The sequence below is a fragment of the Thermobia domestica genome, chromosome 17 (genome assembly GCF_964235325.1).
Source record: "Thermobia domestica chromosome 17, izTheDome1.hap1.1, whole genome shotgun sequence".
Taxonomy (NCBI): domain Eukaryota; kingdom Metazoa; phylum Arthropoda; class Insecta; order Zygentoma; family Lepismatidae; genus Thermobia; species Thermobia domestica.
Window position 1 is genome coordinate 92,765,022 of NC_137470.1, and position 21,457 is coordinate 92,786,478.

The 21,457-nt window shown below is 34.3% G+C and overlaps 1 protein-coding gene across 4 annotated transcripts in view; it reads right to left on the reverse strand.

The window, feature by feature from the left end:
• Positions 1-11,497: 11,497 nt before the first annotated feature.
• The window catches only part of LOC145673888 (tudor domain-containing protein 5-like), a 171,819-nt gene continuing 161,859 nt past the window's right edge, over positions 11,498-21,457 (reverse strand). The window contains exon 10 of one of the 4 annotated variants that reach the window (XM_081743680.1): positions 11,498-16,564. In XM_081743680.1, coding sequence (XP_081599806.1) covers positions 16,259-16,564 — 306 coding nt within the window. In that variant the 3' untranslated portion in view covers positions 11,498-16,258. Of the gene's footprint in view, positions 16,565-20,041; positions 21,100-21,457 lie in introns of those variants that run through there. The other 3 variants (XM_081743682.1, XM_081743681.1, XM_081743683.1) reach the window with 3 other exon arrangements.

The following is a 21,457-nucleotide window of genomic DNA, read 5'->3' on the forward strand; positions in this document are numbered from 1 at the left end:
AATCTTGGAAGAATAAAGTTCATGAATGGAGAAGAAAACACATGAATAAAAACTCTGTTCTCAAAAGAAAAGACTTTTCACCTTTGTTGAAAGAGGTTTTAGAAAAGTCGGTCTCTCCGACTGTTCTACAAAATGGGTTTAGAGCTTCTGGACTTTACCCTTGGAATCCAAATGCAGTGGAAATTGTGAAACCTAAAAATTCTTCTACATGTTCAGGCAACTTAAGTGTTTCTTCTTTACTAACCGCTAAGAAAGTTTTAGAAGATCTAACTGGGAGAAAGAAAATAGAACAGTTTTCATCAGCCTTGCAAAATGGATGGATGGGGCCTAAAGAAGACTACTCGCTCTTTGAAGTGTGGAAGAAAATAGTATCTAATATTCCGGTAGAAGAAATGAACGCGGATAAAGAATTACAGGAAAACATTAAGAAGAAACAAGAAACAATTGTGAGAATAAGTGAAGAGTCAGTTCCTGCTCATGAAGTTGGAAGACGAAATAGTAAAGAAACGGAAGTAAGAGAAGATCAAACGGCAAATGATATAGAAATAGAAGTTACATTAGATCAAACGGGAAGTAATAAAGAAACGGTGGTTAGAGAACATCAAACGAGAAGTGACAAAGAAATGGAAGTAAGAGAAGATCAAACGGTAAGTGATACAGAAATGGAAGTTACATTAGATCGAAAGGGAAGTGATAAAGAAACAGTAGTTGGTGAACATAAAACGGGAAGTGATAAAGAAATGGAAGTAAGAGAAGATCAAACGAAAAGTGATAAAGAAACGGAAGTTAGACAAGATCAAACGCACGACTGTGAAGAAACACCACAGAAGAGAAATGTGTCTGCAGTTATTCCAAGTCCATTTAAGAGGTCACTATTCTGGCCCGAGAGAAATCAAGACGATAAGAAAAGGAAAGAAAAAATACCGAGTGTGGTTACTTCTAAGCAATGGCAAGATTATTACGAAAGTAAATTGAAGAAAAAGGAAGAACAAGAAAGATTAAAGAAAGAGAGAGCTGCAGCAAGGATGAGAAAAAAAGAAGAAAGAGAAAGAATGAAACAAGCAAGAAAAGCGAATCAGAGCTCTAAAGGGAGAAGAGCTGGAAAGAAGCAAAACAGTAAAGAACTTTGTTCATTTTCAATTGCTAGAAATAACAATACAGATACTTCGGATTCAGAGACAGATGAAGAAGTGATCTATAAGGAATCCTCAAGTGAACTGAATGAAGATAACGAAGATAGCTCAGAAGAAATGAACGCGAGTACTTTATCTTTGGGACTGTGAATAGATATGTTGGAGAATTTGTTGTATTCACTTACGACGAAGAATTATTTCCAGGAAGAATTATCACAATCACAGAAAGTGGCGCAATTATATCTGCGATGAAGAAATGTGGTAGACTGTGGAAATGTCCAGAAAAAGCAGATGAACTACAATATGAATGGACTGACATTATTGGCCACATCACAGAACCTAAATCCATTAGCAGTAGCCGGAATATTTTTCGTGTTCCTGAGTTGGATTTCTTTCATATTTAGTGTTCTCTGCCAATGTTTCAATATTTATGTTTGCTGTGTTTCACGAGTAGTTTTCGATTCAACTTATAATGAATTTCCAACCCTTGCTTTTATATGTAGTACGCACAGGGTTTGAAACTCATTAACAGTTCAATCAGAATCGTTTGGAGTGTCCTACTAGTTAAACGTTCCCTTGAAGTCTTTAATTACTCAGGTTCTAATGGTTATATTTCTTTTAAGTTAATTTAAAATTGGAAAACGTATGTTATTTTTAGGCTAGGTGCTTTTGTTATAAGCCATCATGCTTACTGTCATAAGAGTTTCAGTACAATTGCATGTTTGACTTTATTTTTAGAAAAGAAAAAGAGGATGTCAACTACTAAAACCAAAAAGTCAATTACTAAAATTATTTTTAATTCAGCTTGTCAACTACTAACTCACTTACACAGTTTTGAAATAAAATAAAATAAAATATAAAAAGAGATTTTTTTTAGCATTTCAGTGGTATGCTTAGTAGAAGAAACCCCAACCTTCGACATGGAAAATGAATTTTGGAAATGCCATTTCAAAATATTCAGGAAATTAAAGAATTTTAGAAAAAACGTCCTTAAGGGTGTCAACTACTGGTGCTTTTCCCTTAGTTCTTGATTAAGCATAATAAAAACTATCTTGAATATAATTTATGGAGAAAATAATAATAATAATAATAATAATAATAATAATAATAATAATAATAATAATACGAAGAAGAAGAAAAAGAAGCTAAAATAGTGTTTTTAGTTTTCCAGAAGGAAACCAAAATTTTCCTTTCTTTCACTAGAAGCAACACATTTTTTGGCTTTGTACATTGTAGCTGCCCCCCTGAAAAACGACGGGCCCCCCTACACAAACCTGCTAGCTACACCCCTGTATATATATATATATATATATATATATATATATATATATATATATATATATATATATATGTGTGTGTGTGTGTGTGTGTGTGTGTGTGTGAAACTCCTAACAAAATTTCGTTAGCAACTAATTTTCGCGAGGTTGCACTACTACATATAATATACAGAAAACTAATTTCGATAAACACATTCCTTAACGATTAAATTAAACCAGTATATCGATATAAATTTATTATGACAAATCTTGATATATACACTAAATACATTAAATTGAATTAATAATTTACGTTTATGTATAATCTTCATATTAGCTTTGCACGATTCCTGATTCAAAAAGTAAACTCATAAATTGGCTATTTTTAAAGTTAATACTAATTTTTATATGAGAGCTTAGACATGTCATTTAATAACAATCTATTTCCAATCATTTGATTTGCACATAATAAATTACTAACTCAGATAGACCCAAATACAAATTTACCTAACGATTTTAAAAGCAACAACAAAATAGCAGACTACAAAACCTTCTGCGCTTGCTTTTGCCTTTCCCAGTGTTGAAACACTCTGGTATTGCGATTAAACAGAAGCTGAACCTAGATCGTGAAAGATTTATATGAATTACTGTATGCATAAAACTTTCTCAAGGTAGTTATTAATTTAAGTTGTTATTTCCTTCTATTTCTTAATAATTTTCCTTGAAATGTCATTGAATATCTAAAAGGAAGAATGAAAAGTATCTTGGATTTAAAATGGTATCATTTCGCTAAATATGGTATCACTGCTACTGACTTGTGAGACATTTTGCCCGATGTCTCTTTGCTAGATTGTTTCAGCGAGTGAGAAGCCTACAGCCACATGCGCGCGCAGCTTTCAACTGTATTTGTTCCAGCCGCGTTTGAGACATATTTCTTGTTGTCTCTGTGTAGCCAGTTTGACGGAGATAGAATTTTTCTTCCCGAGTTTTGAAAAGTGAAATTATTTAGAAATTTGACTCTACTACTATTCTTATTAACTAAGCTATCGCTGGCCCTAGTATTTCTATATTTTTCTTCAACATTAATGTATATTAGTTCTTATTAATAAGGAAATTCTAAAGCTATGTTCTTTTAATTTGAAAGGGTATACAGTGTCTCAATGTCTCATAGCACTCTACGCTACTGGTTACTTGTACTTTTAGTTGGCTACTACACTCACTCCAGTATATTCAATTTATTATTACATTAACTTCTCTTCCTAATTTCATTATATTCACTTCACTTCACACTAATAAAGTACGACACAATTGATAAGGAATAATTCAAAAATGTATAGAATTTTAAGTGCTATTTTGTAATATAAAGAATTGGTTATATAACGCTTAACTTTTTCACTTACTTGATTCTAGATTATATCTCTTCAAAACTGACCGAAAGTGGCTTTCCTTTCGCTTATCTTTGATATAAATTCTCTTACATGATGTTTAAATCTAACTTTGAAGCCTGGTCGCTATGCACATACAACAACAGCAGATAAGATATTCTTTTCTGCATCATGGACGTCCTTAAGTACATCTTTAGACGATGCAAAGAGCTGAATGATCTTTTGTAAGATGCTAAAGAAGCTCGCAGGTGAGAACGAGTCCCTAGGTGAACGGCTTCGTCGAGAAGGCTGCGAACAATTGGGGTTTCAGCACTAACAGTTTTTAATATGCTGGTGGTCATCAAAGTAGCTGAGCGCATAATCTATCCATGTTAAAATCCGACGCATGAACTTCCAATTCCTACTTCAAATAATCTCTTGGGGAAAACTCACCATCACATGCAGCTCCTTCACAAAGTATCTTCTCCATTTTTATGAGCCTGGCTGATTCAAACGACGCTGCACTTCATTCAGCAAGTAGTCAATGATTTCGAAGTACTTTTTTTTTTCGAAGATCTAATACAGGTTCTAGGGTAGCTGCTTTAAAAGGATTATCAGTCTGTTCCAAGCTAATTAGTGTTCTCTTTATTCTTGATGAAGTGGGCAATTTGAAGTGTAGTCTCTCTGTATTTTCCTTTCCTTCCTTATAGATGTTTTCAAATGCACTGCCCATTCGTAGGTTTCTCAGAGTATCCTCTACATTCGCTGCTGCTCTTTTAGCTCCAGAAACAGAAGCTTCGGAATTTTGAAGTACTTTCTCCAGTTGTTCGCAAGGTACAAAAGCATGTATACTGATTATCAGAGAAAACATCATTTTGAATTTGTTCATTCTTTTCAAATACCCTTTCTGTACTACTTTTCGATCGTCATTTAGAGCAGTGCCACTTCTATTACTGATGATTTCTTCCAACGTAATTTGAATTAATTTGTAGTTAGATTGGAATCTGATTCGAGAATTTTCCCTAACACACCCAACAAGGGATTTATTTTTCCTTCTCACTATGTATCTTGCCCACCCATGAAAATTTCAGGGGGGTAGCTGCCCCCGGTTCCGACCCCCCTGATGGGGAGATAATAAAATGATCGATAATGGCCAATATTAGTGTTGAATCCATGGTTTACGGGGGCACCGAGATCATCAATGATCTTTCCGATGCCGTTTAAATTAATGCCATCGAAAACGAAAACAGCATATTTCACGGGTACTAAACACATGGGATACGGAGTTGTGCATTTAAATTTTCGTGTCAACCCAGCGAGGCGGGTAATATATATGCTAGTTATGTACATGTTTCAAAGACTGTGGTAAAGAAACTAGCAGCATAACTTATAACGAGTCTGTGGTTAGTATCTGTTTCCTTTGAAGTGCCAAAATGCACAAAGTGAACGATTCCATGTACCGAAGACAACTGGGTCAGAGTTCGGGGCATCCGAAAACAAAGCGAAACCAATTATTCCCTTACCGAAAGGTTTGTCTAGCATTAATTAATGGTATCTAAAGAAAGAAAACAAAAGAAACACTTTCGGTAAGTCCCACATAACCTCGGGAAGTCAGAAATTTAAGGATCACATTAAATTCTCAAAATTAGGCCCTAATGTTGGACCAAAAAGAGTGTTTTACTACACTACGCCAAGCGAGGTAACACATAAACGTAATCTTAACATGTAAATAAACATTTCAAAATATACTCAATAACTCACCCTACGACAAAATAACATGAATAATTCACAACAATGAAACCACGCTACACAATGTTACCATATCGAAACTTTTTGTCCAGAATTATAAATACCACAGTTAGTCAAACATCATATAGGTGCCTCCCATTTCAATTCAGGCAGAGCATGTACAGGTACCAACACCATCTTAAATATTGTTGAAACTTTTTTTTATAGCAACTAGACATGTTTTTAAGAGGCCAAAATTTTATGATTTTGTCGAAAAAAAATTTCCCGCCAAGTAATGGGCTATCAAAGACGGGGAGTACAATTTATCAATTGTAGAAGACATGGAAAATGGTCAACTTTGGAGCCCCACCATTCAGCTATGGAGACAGGTAGAGTTATAATTCTTGTCGTGGTATGCATATAGAGATATAAATAAACTATATTTTATTATAGTTTGGTTTGCGCATGCGTATCTTTTTGTACATAACTTAACAAATGAACGTCATTTTATCTGAAAAGTTGAAGATTGCCAATTTTTTTCGAGCACTTCCGGTTCGAATTTTAAAATTCTGTTTTCACGGTTGGTAAGACCTAGTTACCCGCTTTCCTAAAAAAAATGTATCGCTTCTGTGTGCAACCGTTTCGTCGCAAAAAATTCGAGAAATTGTCAAATTTTCAAAAAATCGCCATTTTTGGGCACCATTTGCTCGAAAACGCCATTTTTTTAAAATCTGAAATTTTGCAAGATGGTTCAACTTTATATGAATAATACACACACCAAATACAATTCTCGATCAATGCTTCATGAATTAACTACAGCCTTTTGAAGATAGCAAAGTTTCGTTAATTTTGATGTCACAGTTGGTAACACTGGAAACAACAAAAGTGCAACAATTTCATGTTGTTTGTGGTTCGCATTCCTTAAATGAAGAATATAAGTTTCTCCTGAGTGCTGTTTATTATTTTGATCAAAAATGCTCTCTGAAATAGTAAAATGAACCATCTCCCCTACTCATCTGTTTTCTTAAACTGAAGTAATCTGAGGTGGAAATTACGATTACGAAACACACAAATTTTAAGTTTACTTGAAACGGCCATCCAATAAATTCTGATGATCTATAAAAAAATCTGAACTATTACCTCAGTGATGATTTGGAATGCTCCAGATAAAGTCCCAATAAGTGCGATGTCATTACAGTGATCGAAAATAGACAAAAAGTTAAAAAATCGAAACGTTTTCTTATGCGTTCCATCAAAGAAATTTACGGATTTTTTAATAATCCCAGCATAAGAATGGGTCACTGGAAATTTTATAGTATTCGACCAAAGTGGGTCAGTCCGCAACCTGCGAAGGAAGTGTGTGTGTATGTATCGGGCAAATTTTAAGTTAGCTGCTACTGCGTTGCAACAAATCAAAGGTGCAGCCTGTATTAAAGCTGTCATGAGTTACCTATTTTCTTTAGTAGTATGATCCGTAGAAAATAACAGCTGTCGTCTTCAAGAATGTGGTGAATGTCCTAGAGTGGATGGAATAAGTGTGGAGTTTTTAATTATTGATCCTGATGAAAATTAAATTGTTACGTACGTATCAATATGGGAAAACAATGATGATGTAAAAAAAAAAAAAAAGCCACTTTCGTATCTACGTTGCTGGTTTAACTGTAAGAATTGTAATTCATAACTACATCAAGAAAATCTAAAGAGAATTAATTGCTACCGAAAGGCATCGTATAAAATTTCAAGATACAAATTCTATTTTACTTCATGTGGACCTCGCTGAAAAGTGGACTGTTATTCTGCAAGGTGAAATTCAGTTATCACCGGAAAATGGAGCAAATTTCCATCTTTAAGGCAGTGGTATATTATTATGAAACAACTGACAGCTTTTTCATACAAACTCCGGGTATTACTTTCGTTTTGTTGCCTGGAACTAAAACTAGACAATTTCCGAAAAAAAAAAAAAAAAATAATGCAAGAATGAGAAAGTGTGCGACCGGTAACTGGTATGCAACGAAGTTACCTTTGGCTTTCGGAAAATGGCGAAGTTTTTTTATGGCAGTAACGGGTCACCATGAACTAACTTCATGCTTCCCCCAAAATCGAGTTTCTGCAATTCAAAGTGTAGATTTAAGAAGTCTGCAAAAAGGAACTTTTGTTACATGCATATATGATAACCAGTGGTTGGTAGCAGAAATATTATGAATAAATCATGAATTACGTGAAGTTGAAGTGCTGTTTATGCCTCCACATGGACCTTCAGCAGGGTACAGTTTTCCAGAAGAGCATAAGAGAAGTGAAAATAAGTGTTTTGTGACTATCGGCAATTTGCTACTAGTTGTGAGTGCATCAACACTTATTGGAGCATCTGCACGGTTACATGCTGTTAGCGAAGAAGACACCAAGCAAGCAAATGATTGGTTCATGTGAAAAAAAATAATGAAATTTTGTTTCCGAAGACCATTTTAAGTAAGTGAACTTAAAATTTGTGTGTTTCGTATCGTAATTTCCACCTGACATTACTTCGGTTTAAGGAAACAAATGAGTAGGGGGAGGAGCTTCATTTTACTATTTCAGTGGGTATTTTTGATCAAAATAATAAAAAACAGTCAGGAAACAACTTTTGTTCGTTATCTAATGAATGTGACTCACAAACATCATCAAATTGTTGCACTTTTATTGTTTCCAGTGTTGCCAACTATGACATCCAAGTTAACGAAACTTTGCTAACTTCAAATGCTGTAGTTAATTCACGAAGCATTGGTCGAGAATGGTATTTGGTGTGTTTATTATTCATGTAAAGTTGAACCATCTGACAAAATTTCAGAATTTTAGAAAATGGTGTTTTCGAGAAAATGGTGATTTTTGAAAATTTGACAATTTCTCGGATTTTTTGCGACGAAACGGTTGCACACAGAAGCGATCCATTTTTTTAGGAAAGCGGGTAACTAGGTCTTACCAACCGTGGAAACAGAATTTTAAAATTCGAACCGGAAGTGCTCGAAAAAAATTTCGCAAACTTCGACTTTTCAGATAAAATGATGTTCATTTGTTAATTTGTGTACAAAAAGATACGCATGCGCAAACCAAACTATAATAAAATATAGTTTATTTATATCCCTATGTACATACCACAACAAGAATTATAACTCTACCTATCTCCATAGCTGAATGGTGGGGCTCCAAAGTTGACCATTTTCCATGTCTTCTACAATTGATAAATTCTACTCCCCGTCTTTGATAGCCCATTACTTGGCGGGGATTCTTTTTTCGACAAAACCAAAGAAACATGTCTAGTTGCTATAAAAATGTTTCAACAATGTCTGATGGTACAGTTTTTTTTTTTTTTTTTTTTTTTTTTGGCCTGAGTTGAAATGGAAGGCACCTGTACAAAATTATGGGCCACTCCCAAAGCAAATATTTATATAAAACAATTATGTTAAGATAAATTAGTTGTATCTACAGGGGCGGCAAAATGTAACGAAGGGATTATAACCGCGAATAACTTTTTTATTTATCATTCGTTTCCATTGATATTTCACAGACTTAAAGACCCAGGATGGGGGATTCTTTACAGTTATGTATGAAATATAACCTCAAGTAAGTGTCCGCCATTATGGGGCTCACTTATACGGAGTTTGTGTAGCACCAGATTCATGACAGGGGTCAACACTTCTGATACGAATGTCCATGTTTCTGTTCACATACATTTTGTCTTTCAGATGACCCCAAAGAAAATAATCAAGCGGAGTGGGGTCAAACGAACGAGAGGACCTGTTTATAACAGTGTTTCCCGAGATGATGGAATGGCCGAAAATGGTCCTCAGAAGCTCAACTGAGGCCCTTGCCGTGCATGGTTTGACCCTATCTTGTTGAAACCACATTTCAGGCATGTTCGCCACTACAGGACGCACAATACTCTCAATCATGTTTCGATATCAATCGCCAGTCACCGTTACTGTATTGGCTTCATTATTTTCAAACAAGAATGGTCGCTTGATTATTTGCTTTGGGGTTATCTGAAGGACAGTGTATTTCAACAAACGACAAATGCAGTAACTCAAGGACAATGTTCGTGCAAAAATATGGGCACTCTGACCAGAAGTGTTGACCCGTATCATGAATCATGTGCTCGTATCTGTGAAGCGGTCAGTTGGGTACGAGCAGAACCGAAGAGAACTATACTGAAAAATTGTGGCCTTGCCTGTACATCGAACCGTTTTTTTTTTTTTTTTTTTTTAATCATGTCATGATTAAAATGCTTATCGTTAGGGAAACGAAGTGGTTCAAAATGTATGCCAAACCTGCGTATTTCATGAGCTCTCATGTTATAGATTTGAAACTTGAAATCATTAAATAGACACGTCCAGCATTTCAGAAAATTCCGCTCCTAAATGAGAGGGGAAAAGGGGGTTATTTTTGTAGTAGTTTTCTAATATATAAAAGCGTTGTAGACGTTGTCTCTCTTCACTGTCACGGGAAAGCGTTTCTAATGTTTCACATGAATTTGGAAAATAGTTCGACTTAGGCTGAGTTGGGATTTTATAATTTCAATTCAAATACGTATCCTAAAGGGGGAGAAAAGGGGTTCAATTATACCTTTCAAATATTTTGCATAAATCGATTTTTCTCGTGCAAGGAAGAGAGATTTCAGCTAGTCTTTCTTATTGCTTTCTGATCAAGGGTACACATTATAAAGAGTTGTAATTTTGTTTGTAAAATACGAATATATGCTGGCGTCATGTCATAGCAGTGATATGTTTTATAATCTATAACATTTCGATTGCATTAGGAAGAATTTCCTAGATGGAACATTCTTTCAGACGAGTGACAACTATGTCAGTGAAAACATTATATATATAGAGATGTAGCTTCTTTGTTCTCGATATAGCAAGTACACCTTTTTCCTCACTTCCTTGTGCTTATTAGGATCATTATTTTGTGTATTTGTATTCATTTCCTTTACATTTTTTATTGTTTACCAGTTTCCGTTTTTTATATATTTATATTTTTTTGTATAGATTTCAATGTCTTCTCTAAACTACATTGACAGATGGTTATTCTCCTTACTCACTGTTATGTTGTAATTTAAAATATTCCACACAATAAGTGAATGATTTTGAAATAAATGTTACTCGTTAGTAAAAACAGAAAAGTACCCCACTTGGGGTCGAACCTAGATCTCCTGCTTTGAAAGTGAGAACACTAACCACTTAACCAACCACCCACACACATACACACAAAAACTAAGCCTATTCCTAGTAAATAATCGTTATACAGGGTGTCTGAAAAGTCCACTAACATAGGGTAACTCTGCTATTATCAGAGTTACAACAAAATGTAAGAGGGGAAACCGTCTCCAAATATGTTTTCAATGTGAAGTGAAATATATATATTTTTTTTTCATTTTCATTTAACATTGGGCACATAAAAGTGTACAGCCCAAACCGCTCATCCGATTTATAAAATTCTTTCACTTTACATTGATAACATCATATCTGGAGGTGATTTCCCCTCTTACATTTTGTTGTAACTCTGATAATAACATAATTTCAGGGGTTTTTGAGACACACTGCGTATCGTAGAAGTACGCTGGGGTCTTGTAAGTCTCGATTAAAGTCAAACTACACGATAAATAAACCAAATAAGGCAACTCTATAAACAGTTATATTTTTTGTGTTGACTGTCTCTTTATTAAAGATTAGTTGGTGTACACCGTATTAGTTTCTATTACGGCTCTTAATCGCCTTGGTACGGAGATAACAGAGCTGGTGACATATCTGTGTCCCTGTACCACTTCTTCCCACGCATTAACTAGTTCTCATAGCTCGTCAGCTCTTCTTGATGGGTTGTCAGGTCAATTTTTCAATAGTTCTAGTAAGTTCTGCCCATAGATTTTCTATTAGATTGATGTCGGATGCTCTAGGAACCCAGTCGATATGCACTATAATAGTGAGATGACAGAACCTTAGTTCAAGATAGGTATTATCTGTCAGAATAAAAATGCCTTTTTTGTTTGCAAGATAATATATTTTTCTGTTATACTAATGGAAGGTATCCATTTGTAAAGCATTTGAGTAATCTTATACACGTATTTGAGTAACCTTATTAGAACTTTTAAGCAAATCTTTATTAAAAAACAAAATAAGGATATTACTCTTGCAAATGCAGTTTACACAACATATGACACAATAGAATAAGAGGCAAGGAAAACAGGAAAAACTGTTACATGTTAAGTTTCACACAACAGAAATATAAAAATCACTTGAATGTTTACATTTTATCGAAGACATGCAGCACGTAAATATTTGTCATAGTGAGTACCTACAACTCTGCTGGTTCATATTCGAATCTTCACCAAGTACAACTTTTTAACTTACGTGGAAGGAATAGATATAAAATGTAGTATTACAGTATTACATCTGGTTTCATTCTTTTGGATTTTTCTTATTTGTTTTGCTAAGATAATAATATAAGGCAGCAAGTAAAATTTTTAGATAAAACTAAAGTGTTTTCTAGATTTTTCTTAAACTATAAAAATAAGTTTACATCCGAAACAAAACATTCACGTAATTGAACCAAACGTAACGAGTTTCTACCAAGTGACTCAACCAGCAATTGTATGTCTGCCTGTGTCATTATATTTCTCGTAAGGCTTATTGGATTTTAATGGAACTTGGTATGTGCCTTCTTCCAGTCTATCAAAACAATGTTATTGTTTGATGTTGCAAGGATCTCCCACGAATAAGGAAGTAAAAGGGTTCAAAATCTTCCCAATGTTACAAATTTTCACACATAAAAGCATTTTCTGGTAGGAACTATGTACAATATATTTGGTATTCGATAAAATATAGTGCATACTTCATTTGGGGTATCCCAATTATCTAAAATGGTTGCGATTGAAACCGGTCAAATAAAAGTTGGAAAACTGAGTAAATTTCCTCAAATTTCGAAGTTTCGGTTATTGAAGTAATATGATAAGAAAATAATTTTATTTGATAACTTCACAAAAACGATTTGATTTTGAAGTATGACATATAATTTATTCTAGGCTTCCCAAATGAGTGACTTTATCTTATCGAACAAAACACATGGCTCACGATAACCTTCCTAAACAAGTATTCGTCTTTTGTGGAATACACGATATATGAATCTGAAAACTTCCAATCACTTCCAACACTTGGCTACAGAATCCTGGTTCCACGTCTCCCACCGTGTTCAGCACATTTTTCATTAAAAACATGTTGGTCACATACTTTTGTATGAGATTGTACCATGTTGCAGTTTAAGGCTTTTGGACGGCATTGTATAATATTTTCTTTCTGCATCATTCTGTGAACACGATTATGAATGTCTTCCTTTTAATACGCTGAACGGAAATGGGAACTCAACACTTGGTTACTGTAATGTGCCGGCAATTATTCTTTTTCTTTTCTCTTTACTTTTTTTTTTTTTTTTTTTTTGTGATTACTTTTTGCTTTTTCTTAAATTAATATCATAATTTATGATATTAAGCACTAATTATTCAATTGAGATTTAAGTATTCAGTTATGAATTAAGGGCACTTTTATTTTTACTCTTTATTTTACATTATTAAAATTTGTGTCAATTAGTCAAATCCACAAATATTCCCTTGTTTTATTCTTTAGATTTTACATATTGAGTTTAAGTTAGTACAGTTGATTAAAGAATTAATCTGTGCATTTTGTTGCATCTATGAAGAATTTATACTGCCACTGGAAAATTTGCAACATAATAAATGTATACACACAATTATAAACGCAAACACTACAGCTGTAGAAGGAACATGGGCTTTGCAGTGTAAAACTACATACATACAACAAACTATATACTGAATAAAATACAATGCAAATTTCAAACTTACATGTGTATAAATTAAACAAAGGATTTACATTTAAAAACAACAAAACATCTTGAAAATAAATAAATAAATTACATATATAATGTTATTTCTACTATACTGAGTTCATAAAATAGAGTTTACGGAAATGGAAAACAGAAAATACAAACAAGAACTGTGACATGTAATAAAATGTTAATACATAAAACCAAGACGTGAACAATAGGAAAATCAACTGAAAAGTTACTTGACGAGCATACCGAACAATCAAAATTTGGTTCCTTACAATGGCGATATGTATAATACTGTACTAAATTCATAGATAGGTTATGCCAGTAGCAAATGCTTGCTGGACATAGTTTGTGTGTTAAGATTTGTTGTTCCTGCAACAATATATTGGAACAGTTAATGTAGTGGATTGCAAAGATACAGAAATGAAAGAAAGAAAGAAAAAATTGAGTCCTCAAAAAATCAAGAGGAAAACAAAATTCCGAAAGTACAAGGACTGATAATACATAAATACAATGGTACCTCGGCATATGTCGAATCAGTTTCGAGTCCTTGGACTTATACCACATAGAGCGTATACCAAACCTTTCCCCATTAGAAAAAAAGGAAAAATGATTAATCTGTTGCTGTGAAAAAGAATCCTGTTGTTATTGACACGTTGTGCACTAAGAATTTATATAAAATACATTTAAACACTGCTTGATACTAAAATACATAAATACCAAAGCAATTAGATGAAATAAAAAAACATTTATGCTCGTATCTGAAATTCGTTTTTTTTTCTTCTTCTTTTATGTCTCTTTTCCCTACTTGAGGCCTGCCAGGTTTAACTTTTACCTAAAATTTGTCCAAAGAACTTTCCTTTTGTCGTCTTCTTAGTATATTTCGAAAATGTGACATTGCTCATTCCACACAATGGTATTTCACCTTGTTTGGGCTTTTTTGAAACTACAGCTTGTGGTATTTCTTTACAAAGTTTTTGACATCGATCCATTTGACAAGTATTTACTTGATTAATGAAGTAGGAGTTTCATTCACTCCTTCTCCGTGCCTGAACAGAGTGTATCCATCTTAGTCTTGTGCTTGCAACTCCTATTTCAAACAAGGTGTGACAAGCAAAATTCTTCGTGTCCAAACGAAACGTACACAAAGTTGGACTTATTTCAAAGCGGGTGTATACCGAAGTACCATTGTACGCTAAAAGACTAGAAGGAAGACGCAGTTGCAAGTAGGATATTGATAATGTAAATGATTTAGGACATGATGTTGACAGTGAAGGTTTCATCAAAAGAACTGATGAAAAAAGGAAAACGAAAACTATGGTAGATGCATGTTTATATTTAATATTGTAATGTTTAGATTCTGATAGTATCGAGTGCTGTGAAAGACAGCCATGGCTGTAAATGAGATATCGATGTTTATCTGAGTATGTGTGGATTATCAGTTGATGATTAGATGTAATGTATGAGAGATTAAATTTAATAATAGTTTGAGTAACAGTATGATGTTATGGCCAATTATTCAGTAGGAGTTGAGAGAGGAATGATGTCTTTGAAGGAAATAGTATTGAGTTTTACGATACTGCATGAGACGTTAAGCAATCTCAAGGAATACATAGATTTATTGCTTTCGGATTTTTACAAATACATATACTCATCAAACAGTTTGTTCTAGATAGTACACAGTATTTGGGCTCGAACAAACTTGTCTCTATAAAGTTTTATTTATAGCACAATCACGTACCTCTGTGTGTGCTGATGGGTGTCCTTTCTCTGTAAGATTCTGCAAACGTTCATTAGATGTCACTGTTATGGTTACTGTAGAAGCTAAGCGTAATGGAGATATCTTGGATAGAAATGCAAGTGACGTCTGTCAACACAATGCTCAGAGCAATGTGAATAACTAGCAAACTCACAGAAAAGGAAAATAAGTTGGTCACATGCCATAATACCACATTCTGTGATATCAGTAATAAACTCTACGCCACATCAATGAGACTTTTGTTAGCCTCTGCAACAACCACCCCAATGGCATCAAGTGGAGGTTTGCAGTCTTGCTGGAAAACCACACCTACCAGCACATTCAAAGGTATGTAATGGTCCCTCGAACCCAAAGATACAATTAGATAAAGACATAAAAAAATAAAGACATAAAAATATAAAGACATATAAAACATAAAAACATATATCATATAACATAAAAACATAACAAAGACATAAAAAACATATATACATTGAGCAGATAGCTGTACAACTTCATTTCTTTGGCAAGGCTGACTCGATAATATAAATGCCCATCGTGGCAGTAACGTTTAAATCAGGGAAGAGTAAAACGTGCCAATAGGCGGGAGCAAACTAGGAAAAAATATTACTTATATTAACTTAGGTAATTAAAAACAAGGAAATATCTTAGAGTACCTAATGTAACAAGTTTCGATTGTGAATTTATTCTCTCACAAGGAGAAACAAAAGCACAGTTTTAACAAAAAATAAAAAATAAATAAAATAAAAAAAAATCACAACCTGTTTCTATATAATAAATATAATAAGCATTTCAATAATCACAAATATAATTGATCTTTCTACCTGTAATTTTCTATTATTTAAAAAAATATACGTGTGATGTGTTCGTCACTGTTGCATAAACCAACGAGTTTATGTATTTTTTCACCATTTGACACAGGCAAGGCTAGCTTGCAAACAGTTTTGAAGAAACACGAAACTGCAAGCAAATATGCCAAAATGGTTCAATATGACAGAACACTCACCATGATTCAATGGACAGAGGATATTCAATATAAAAATGCGAACAACTCTTCCTTATTCATTGCAACAAAAACCAAATGTATTGGGCCCAAGAAAAATAATAATAAAAAGTTTCTGTTTCTTATCACAAAGAAAAACTCATGCGCTAACGCAGAAGGCGGAGTATTTTATTGAAGCTAAAATTAACATGATCCATATCCTCCTGCTGACCTGGAAATGTACGTAGACGGTGCGACTGCTGTGCAGGCTTCGCCGCAGGTGGAAAAAGGCTTGGCATTGAACTTATAACTCCTGTATTTTCAAAAGTACAACCTTCCACGTCGGGATGACGAGAGTTTTCCTTTTCACATGATTGGTTGTTGCTAGATACACCTGAATAGGAACGAGTTGTGACATCACTTCTTGGCTGCTTCTTAACATTTTCTGTTTCAATTTGCATTCCATCAGTTCTCTGCAAAATTTTAAAATAATAATAATGTAATAATTTAAACAACCATCACTTACTTTTAACAAATTATCTTTTAATTGATTGCTCGATTTGGGCCCAATAGTGTGCAACTCAGTATAAATCTTGAATTACGTCCTAAGGAATACAAGTCCAAATGAAACAACAGATGTGTATCACCTCAGAAAAAAAAAAAAAAAGAAAGAAAGAAAGAAAAGAAAGAGAAATCACTGAATCACTGAAAAATTTAATCCTTGGACCGGAGGGGACTCGAAGCCTGATCCTACGGAAAACAAGAAAAGTTAGAATTTACGAACACAATGGAAAGTAAAACTTAAGAAGTCCTACAATATTTAAACTGTAATGACCCAAATCTACAGTTCATAATGTAATGATGAGGTAATGGACAACAATCTTTCTCAATAAGATCTACCATAAAGTGGGCGTCCTTTGCGCCGAATTTTCGAGCACAATGTGATTTCTTGCTCCGTTTTCATCATTATACAGTAGAAAAGATTGACTTGATTTCATACTTTAGTTTCTCTTGAGAAGTATGTTCTGACCGTTATTGTACCTTAACTGTATGGTGGGACTGCTTCCAAAAATCGGTGCAAAGTAACCAATATGAGCATGTAACTTTGACCAGTACACATTGGTAAATTCTGTACTGAAGCTACAATGTAGTGAATGTCTCCACCATTAGGGGTTACAAATACACAAATAACTAACAGAAAAATAAAAATTATTCATAATTTGTAATTCTTTAACCCAGCTGGTAATAATGTCCAACAAACTTATGGGAAGATTTTCTGAAATAAGTAACCATAAAGCATACAAAGCAGTAAAACCATAATGGAATTTTCCACCTATGGTTGGTACTATATCTGTGACTTTGACCATTTTACATATCTAAATTTGCTGATCTTATAAGCATAATAAAGCACAATTAACAGAAATAAAGCATAATGGTTTTTATTCCAGAGCCCTGTGAATATGTGCAACAAAGGAAAATATGTTAATATGTTTTTGTGCCAAGAAAAAAAAAAAGTGAACAAAGGCTGTTATCAAAGCGGTAAACAATGGAAATCAACTGCCAATTACCTTTACGCCTAACAATGGGAAGTTCGAATTCCTCCTCTCCCCTCACTTTCCGCTCTGAATATACTATATATATATATATATATATATACACGTGTGTGTGTGTGTGTGTGTGTGTAACGGTATTGTGTAATTTTTATATAATTTGTATTTACGGGCAAAATGTGCTTTTAAAATATGCACAAGCTGTTCAAAAGGAAGAAGAAGAAAATATAAAGAGAAATAGATATAATTTCTTTTCTATTATTATGATTGATGTTCTGGTGTGATAGTGATATGACATGTTTTGTAAGTCGTCATAGTAACGAAAAAACATATAATATATAGAGAATCCATCTTGTGATATATACATGTACAAAGTGTGTAAATGTTTAATTTATTACGTACCGTACTACAAATAAAAAAGGGTAATATCTAAATGAAGTGTTTAGATGGATTTTGATAAAACAGTAACCTAGATTATGTAAATATACAGACTGAGGGCTATAACGACATATAAAATATGCAAAACAAGTATTAAGCTAATTACAAACTGGTGATTTTCATAGTAATACACATTTAGTGGTCGTTATAAAAGTCAATTGCCCCAATTTTTGTGCCAAGAAAAAAAAAGTGAACAAAGGCTGTTATCAATGCGGCAAACCATGGAAATCAACTGCCAATTACCTTTACGCGTAACAATGGGAAGTTCGAATTCCTCCTCTCCCCGCACTTTCCGCTCTGAATATATATATATATATATATGTGTGTGTGTGTATTTTTCGTTTCCCCACTTTGTGTTAAAAGGCAGGCAAAACTTGTGCTGATCTCAAGATGCCAAAATCAAAACTATATGCATCTCAGAGAGTAAGAGAATTTTCAACTGACCATTTCAAAGTAATTTATTTTGTATTCTTTGTTCTGAATTCGTTCATAAGTTATTAGAAGTCGTCTACTGTGCACCTACATGTTTCTTGTTCGAAACACCGCTTAAGGAAAACTGCACAAAATGAGGGTGAAGCAGGAAGCAGCGGTAATAGTTTTGCCACTACTTTTCATCAACTGTTGCAGCGCATGGGCACCAATCAAGGGAACATCAAGAATATGGTTACAGCATTTGTTGCAGCTGGTATCGCTCTTCATATTTCATACTTCAAAAATTAGATTCAATCATCTACTAACATTATAACAGCCCCTAGGGAAAGTACTTTAAGAAAATATGTACTCCCATGCGCAATAAAAATTGTGCGTATACTGTAACTCACGATTTTTTGCATTTATTTCATTTTCCTTACGTTTATGGGTAAAATTCAGTTATTAGTATGTGGAGATAATAGAAAGCAATCCATCTAAGGAGATACTTCCAAAAAATATAATAAAATAATAAAAATACAAGCAAAAAACAAAATTATGCTCGGGTTTGTGTATACTGGCAATCATGATTTCTAGGGATTTTTTTCAGTAACAGAGCACGATTGCGGAGGGCATTCAGTAGGGAAGTCAAGGAGTTCGATCAAGGAACTGGATAGTGGAGTAAAATGTTGCATTTATTGGTTAAAACCTAGTGTGTAGATTGTCTGCCAAATATAAATTAGCTTCTGTAACCAAGATGTCGTACGGAAATATAGAAACAAAGAGGAAATTTCCTGTCTTGAGGTTGGAAGTGACATCCGCTATCGATATTAGCATTTATTTAAGAAAAAAAAGAACAAGCAAAAAGTAGTTTCCGTAGTTAGGTGGGTAGCGTGGTGGATTAGTAGTTCTTACACTATTTTGACACTAGATCGAATCCCATCCCATCCCATTCTTTTTTTCTTTATACAAAGCATTATAATTTTCATGTTAATAAGAACCGAAGCAATATAATAAGGACATAACTTACTGACATTTTGCTGTAATGACGTATTTATCCAGAATTAGAGTACTATTGGTAATAGCTATTGTTTTCAGTTCATGCTGTTGTGTAGCTTCTCTCTTCCTGTTTTCTTGGGAAAAGAACAATTTTGTCTCCAACAAAGCAGGGTTGATATGTTTAAAACAAGTGTTTAAAACATGTTTTCAACGAGGGCTGTTGTTTTATTCAGTTTGTTTTAAACGTTTTAAACAAATTGTTTTAAATGTGTTTTTTTTTTCGATGGTGGTTGGACATGTTTAAAACAACTAAAATACCAGAAGCTAATTTAATTTTGAAACAAACAACCCATCCTCCGCAGGATTTGTGCATGAAGTAAATTACAAGCAGAGTTATATTCTTATTATAACAGCAATTATTGAACGAAATTCTGTACATCAATGTACGTATAACTAAACCAACAGAAATTCAAATGAAGTATTGGGTTGGCAACTAAGTTCCCGCCGTTTTTAATAATGTTAGTTAAAGGTTATTTTTCAATAAACATATACAAGTAGTTAATCAAGAATGTATTCTCCTTTGTTGTTTACATTGTTTTCCCAACGTTCAACAAGTTTTTCAATATCTCGTTGGTAGAAATCACCTGTTTGAGACTCGAAAAAGTCATCCAACCAAGCTCTCATTTCTGCATCAGTATTGAAAGAAACTCCCTGCATAGCATTTGAAAGAGATCGAAAGAGGTGAAAATCCGTTGGTGCCAAATCGGGAGAGTATGGAGGGTGTGGCAGCACTTCCCAACCATGAGTTTGAATGGCTTCCTTGGTCATATTGGCGATATAAGGGCGGGCGTTGTAGTGCAGCAAAAGAACATCATGCTGCCGATCAGGTCTTTTCTCTTGAATAGCCGTGTTGAGTCATTCCATTTGTTACACATAGAGTGCCGCGTTGATCGTTTGGTTCCTTTCAAGCAATTCGAAATGCAGAATCCATTCTCAGTCCCACCATACGCACAACATCGTTTTACGCGGAAGAACGCCCTGTTTCGCGCGTGGGGTCGCTTGCTTACCGGGGCTAAGCCATTCCTTACGCTGCTTTACATTCATATAGAGGCACCATTTTTCATCGCCAGTAACGATTCGGTGAAGAAATCGTTCCTTGTGTCCATGGGTTGCACGGTGACGAGCAAGCAAACCAGCGAAGATTGTGGCTCGTTGATTTTTGTTGGTAACACAAAGTGTGCGACACCCATGCTCCACACTTCTTAACTTTGCCCATCGAGTGAAGATGCTTCTCTACAGTAGTGTGGGAGCAATCCATTGTCTCTGCCCGTTCCCTTGTTGTTTGATGCGGATTTTCATGCAAAAGATGGTTCAATCGCTCTTCATCGAACTCAACTGGACGGCCAAAACAGAGGTGCGTCTTTGAGGTCAAAATTTCCTTTTTTGAACTTTGCATACCAATCACGGGCGGTTCTTTCAGCTACAGCACCTACTCCATACACAGCACAAATGTTGCGAACAGCGTCTGCGGCCTTAGAACCTTGATTAAAGGCAAAAAGAAGGTGGTGTCGAAAATGCTCATTCTTCTCAACTTGACATATCATGTTAATGATCTGTAAATAACAAGAAAATGTATCTTAGTAACAACGAAACATATATTTAGGTAGAACAATATATTCTGTTTTGAATGATGTACAACTTCGTGCCAAAAGTATTTAATGTCATACAGATTTTTCCAATTTAAAAAAAACGGCAGGAACTTAGTTGCCAACCCAATATTTGAACATTTCTTAATTTCCAAGAATAATTTAGATTAAAGACACTATACACTATTTTAAGATCCAAATTCACAAATTCAAAACTTGAGTATTTTTTGGTCACTATCATTTCCATAATACTGAACACTTCTCACATCATAAGCTAGAAGAAATACTCTGACAAATGCAATACAACTCATAGAAAAGAGCAGTG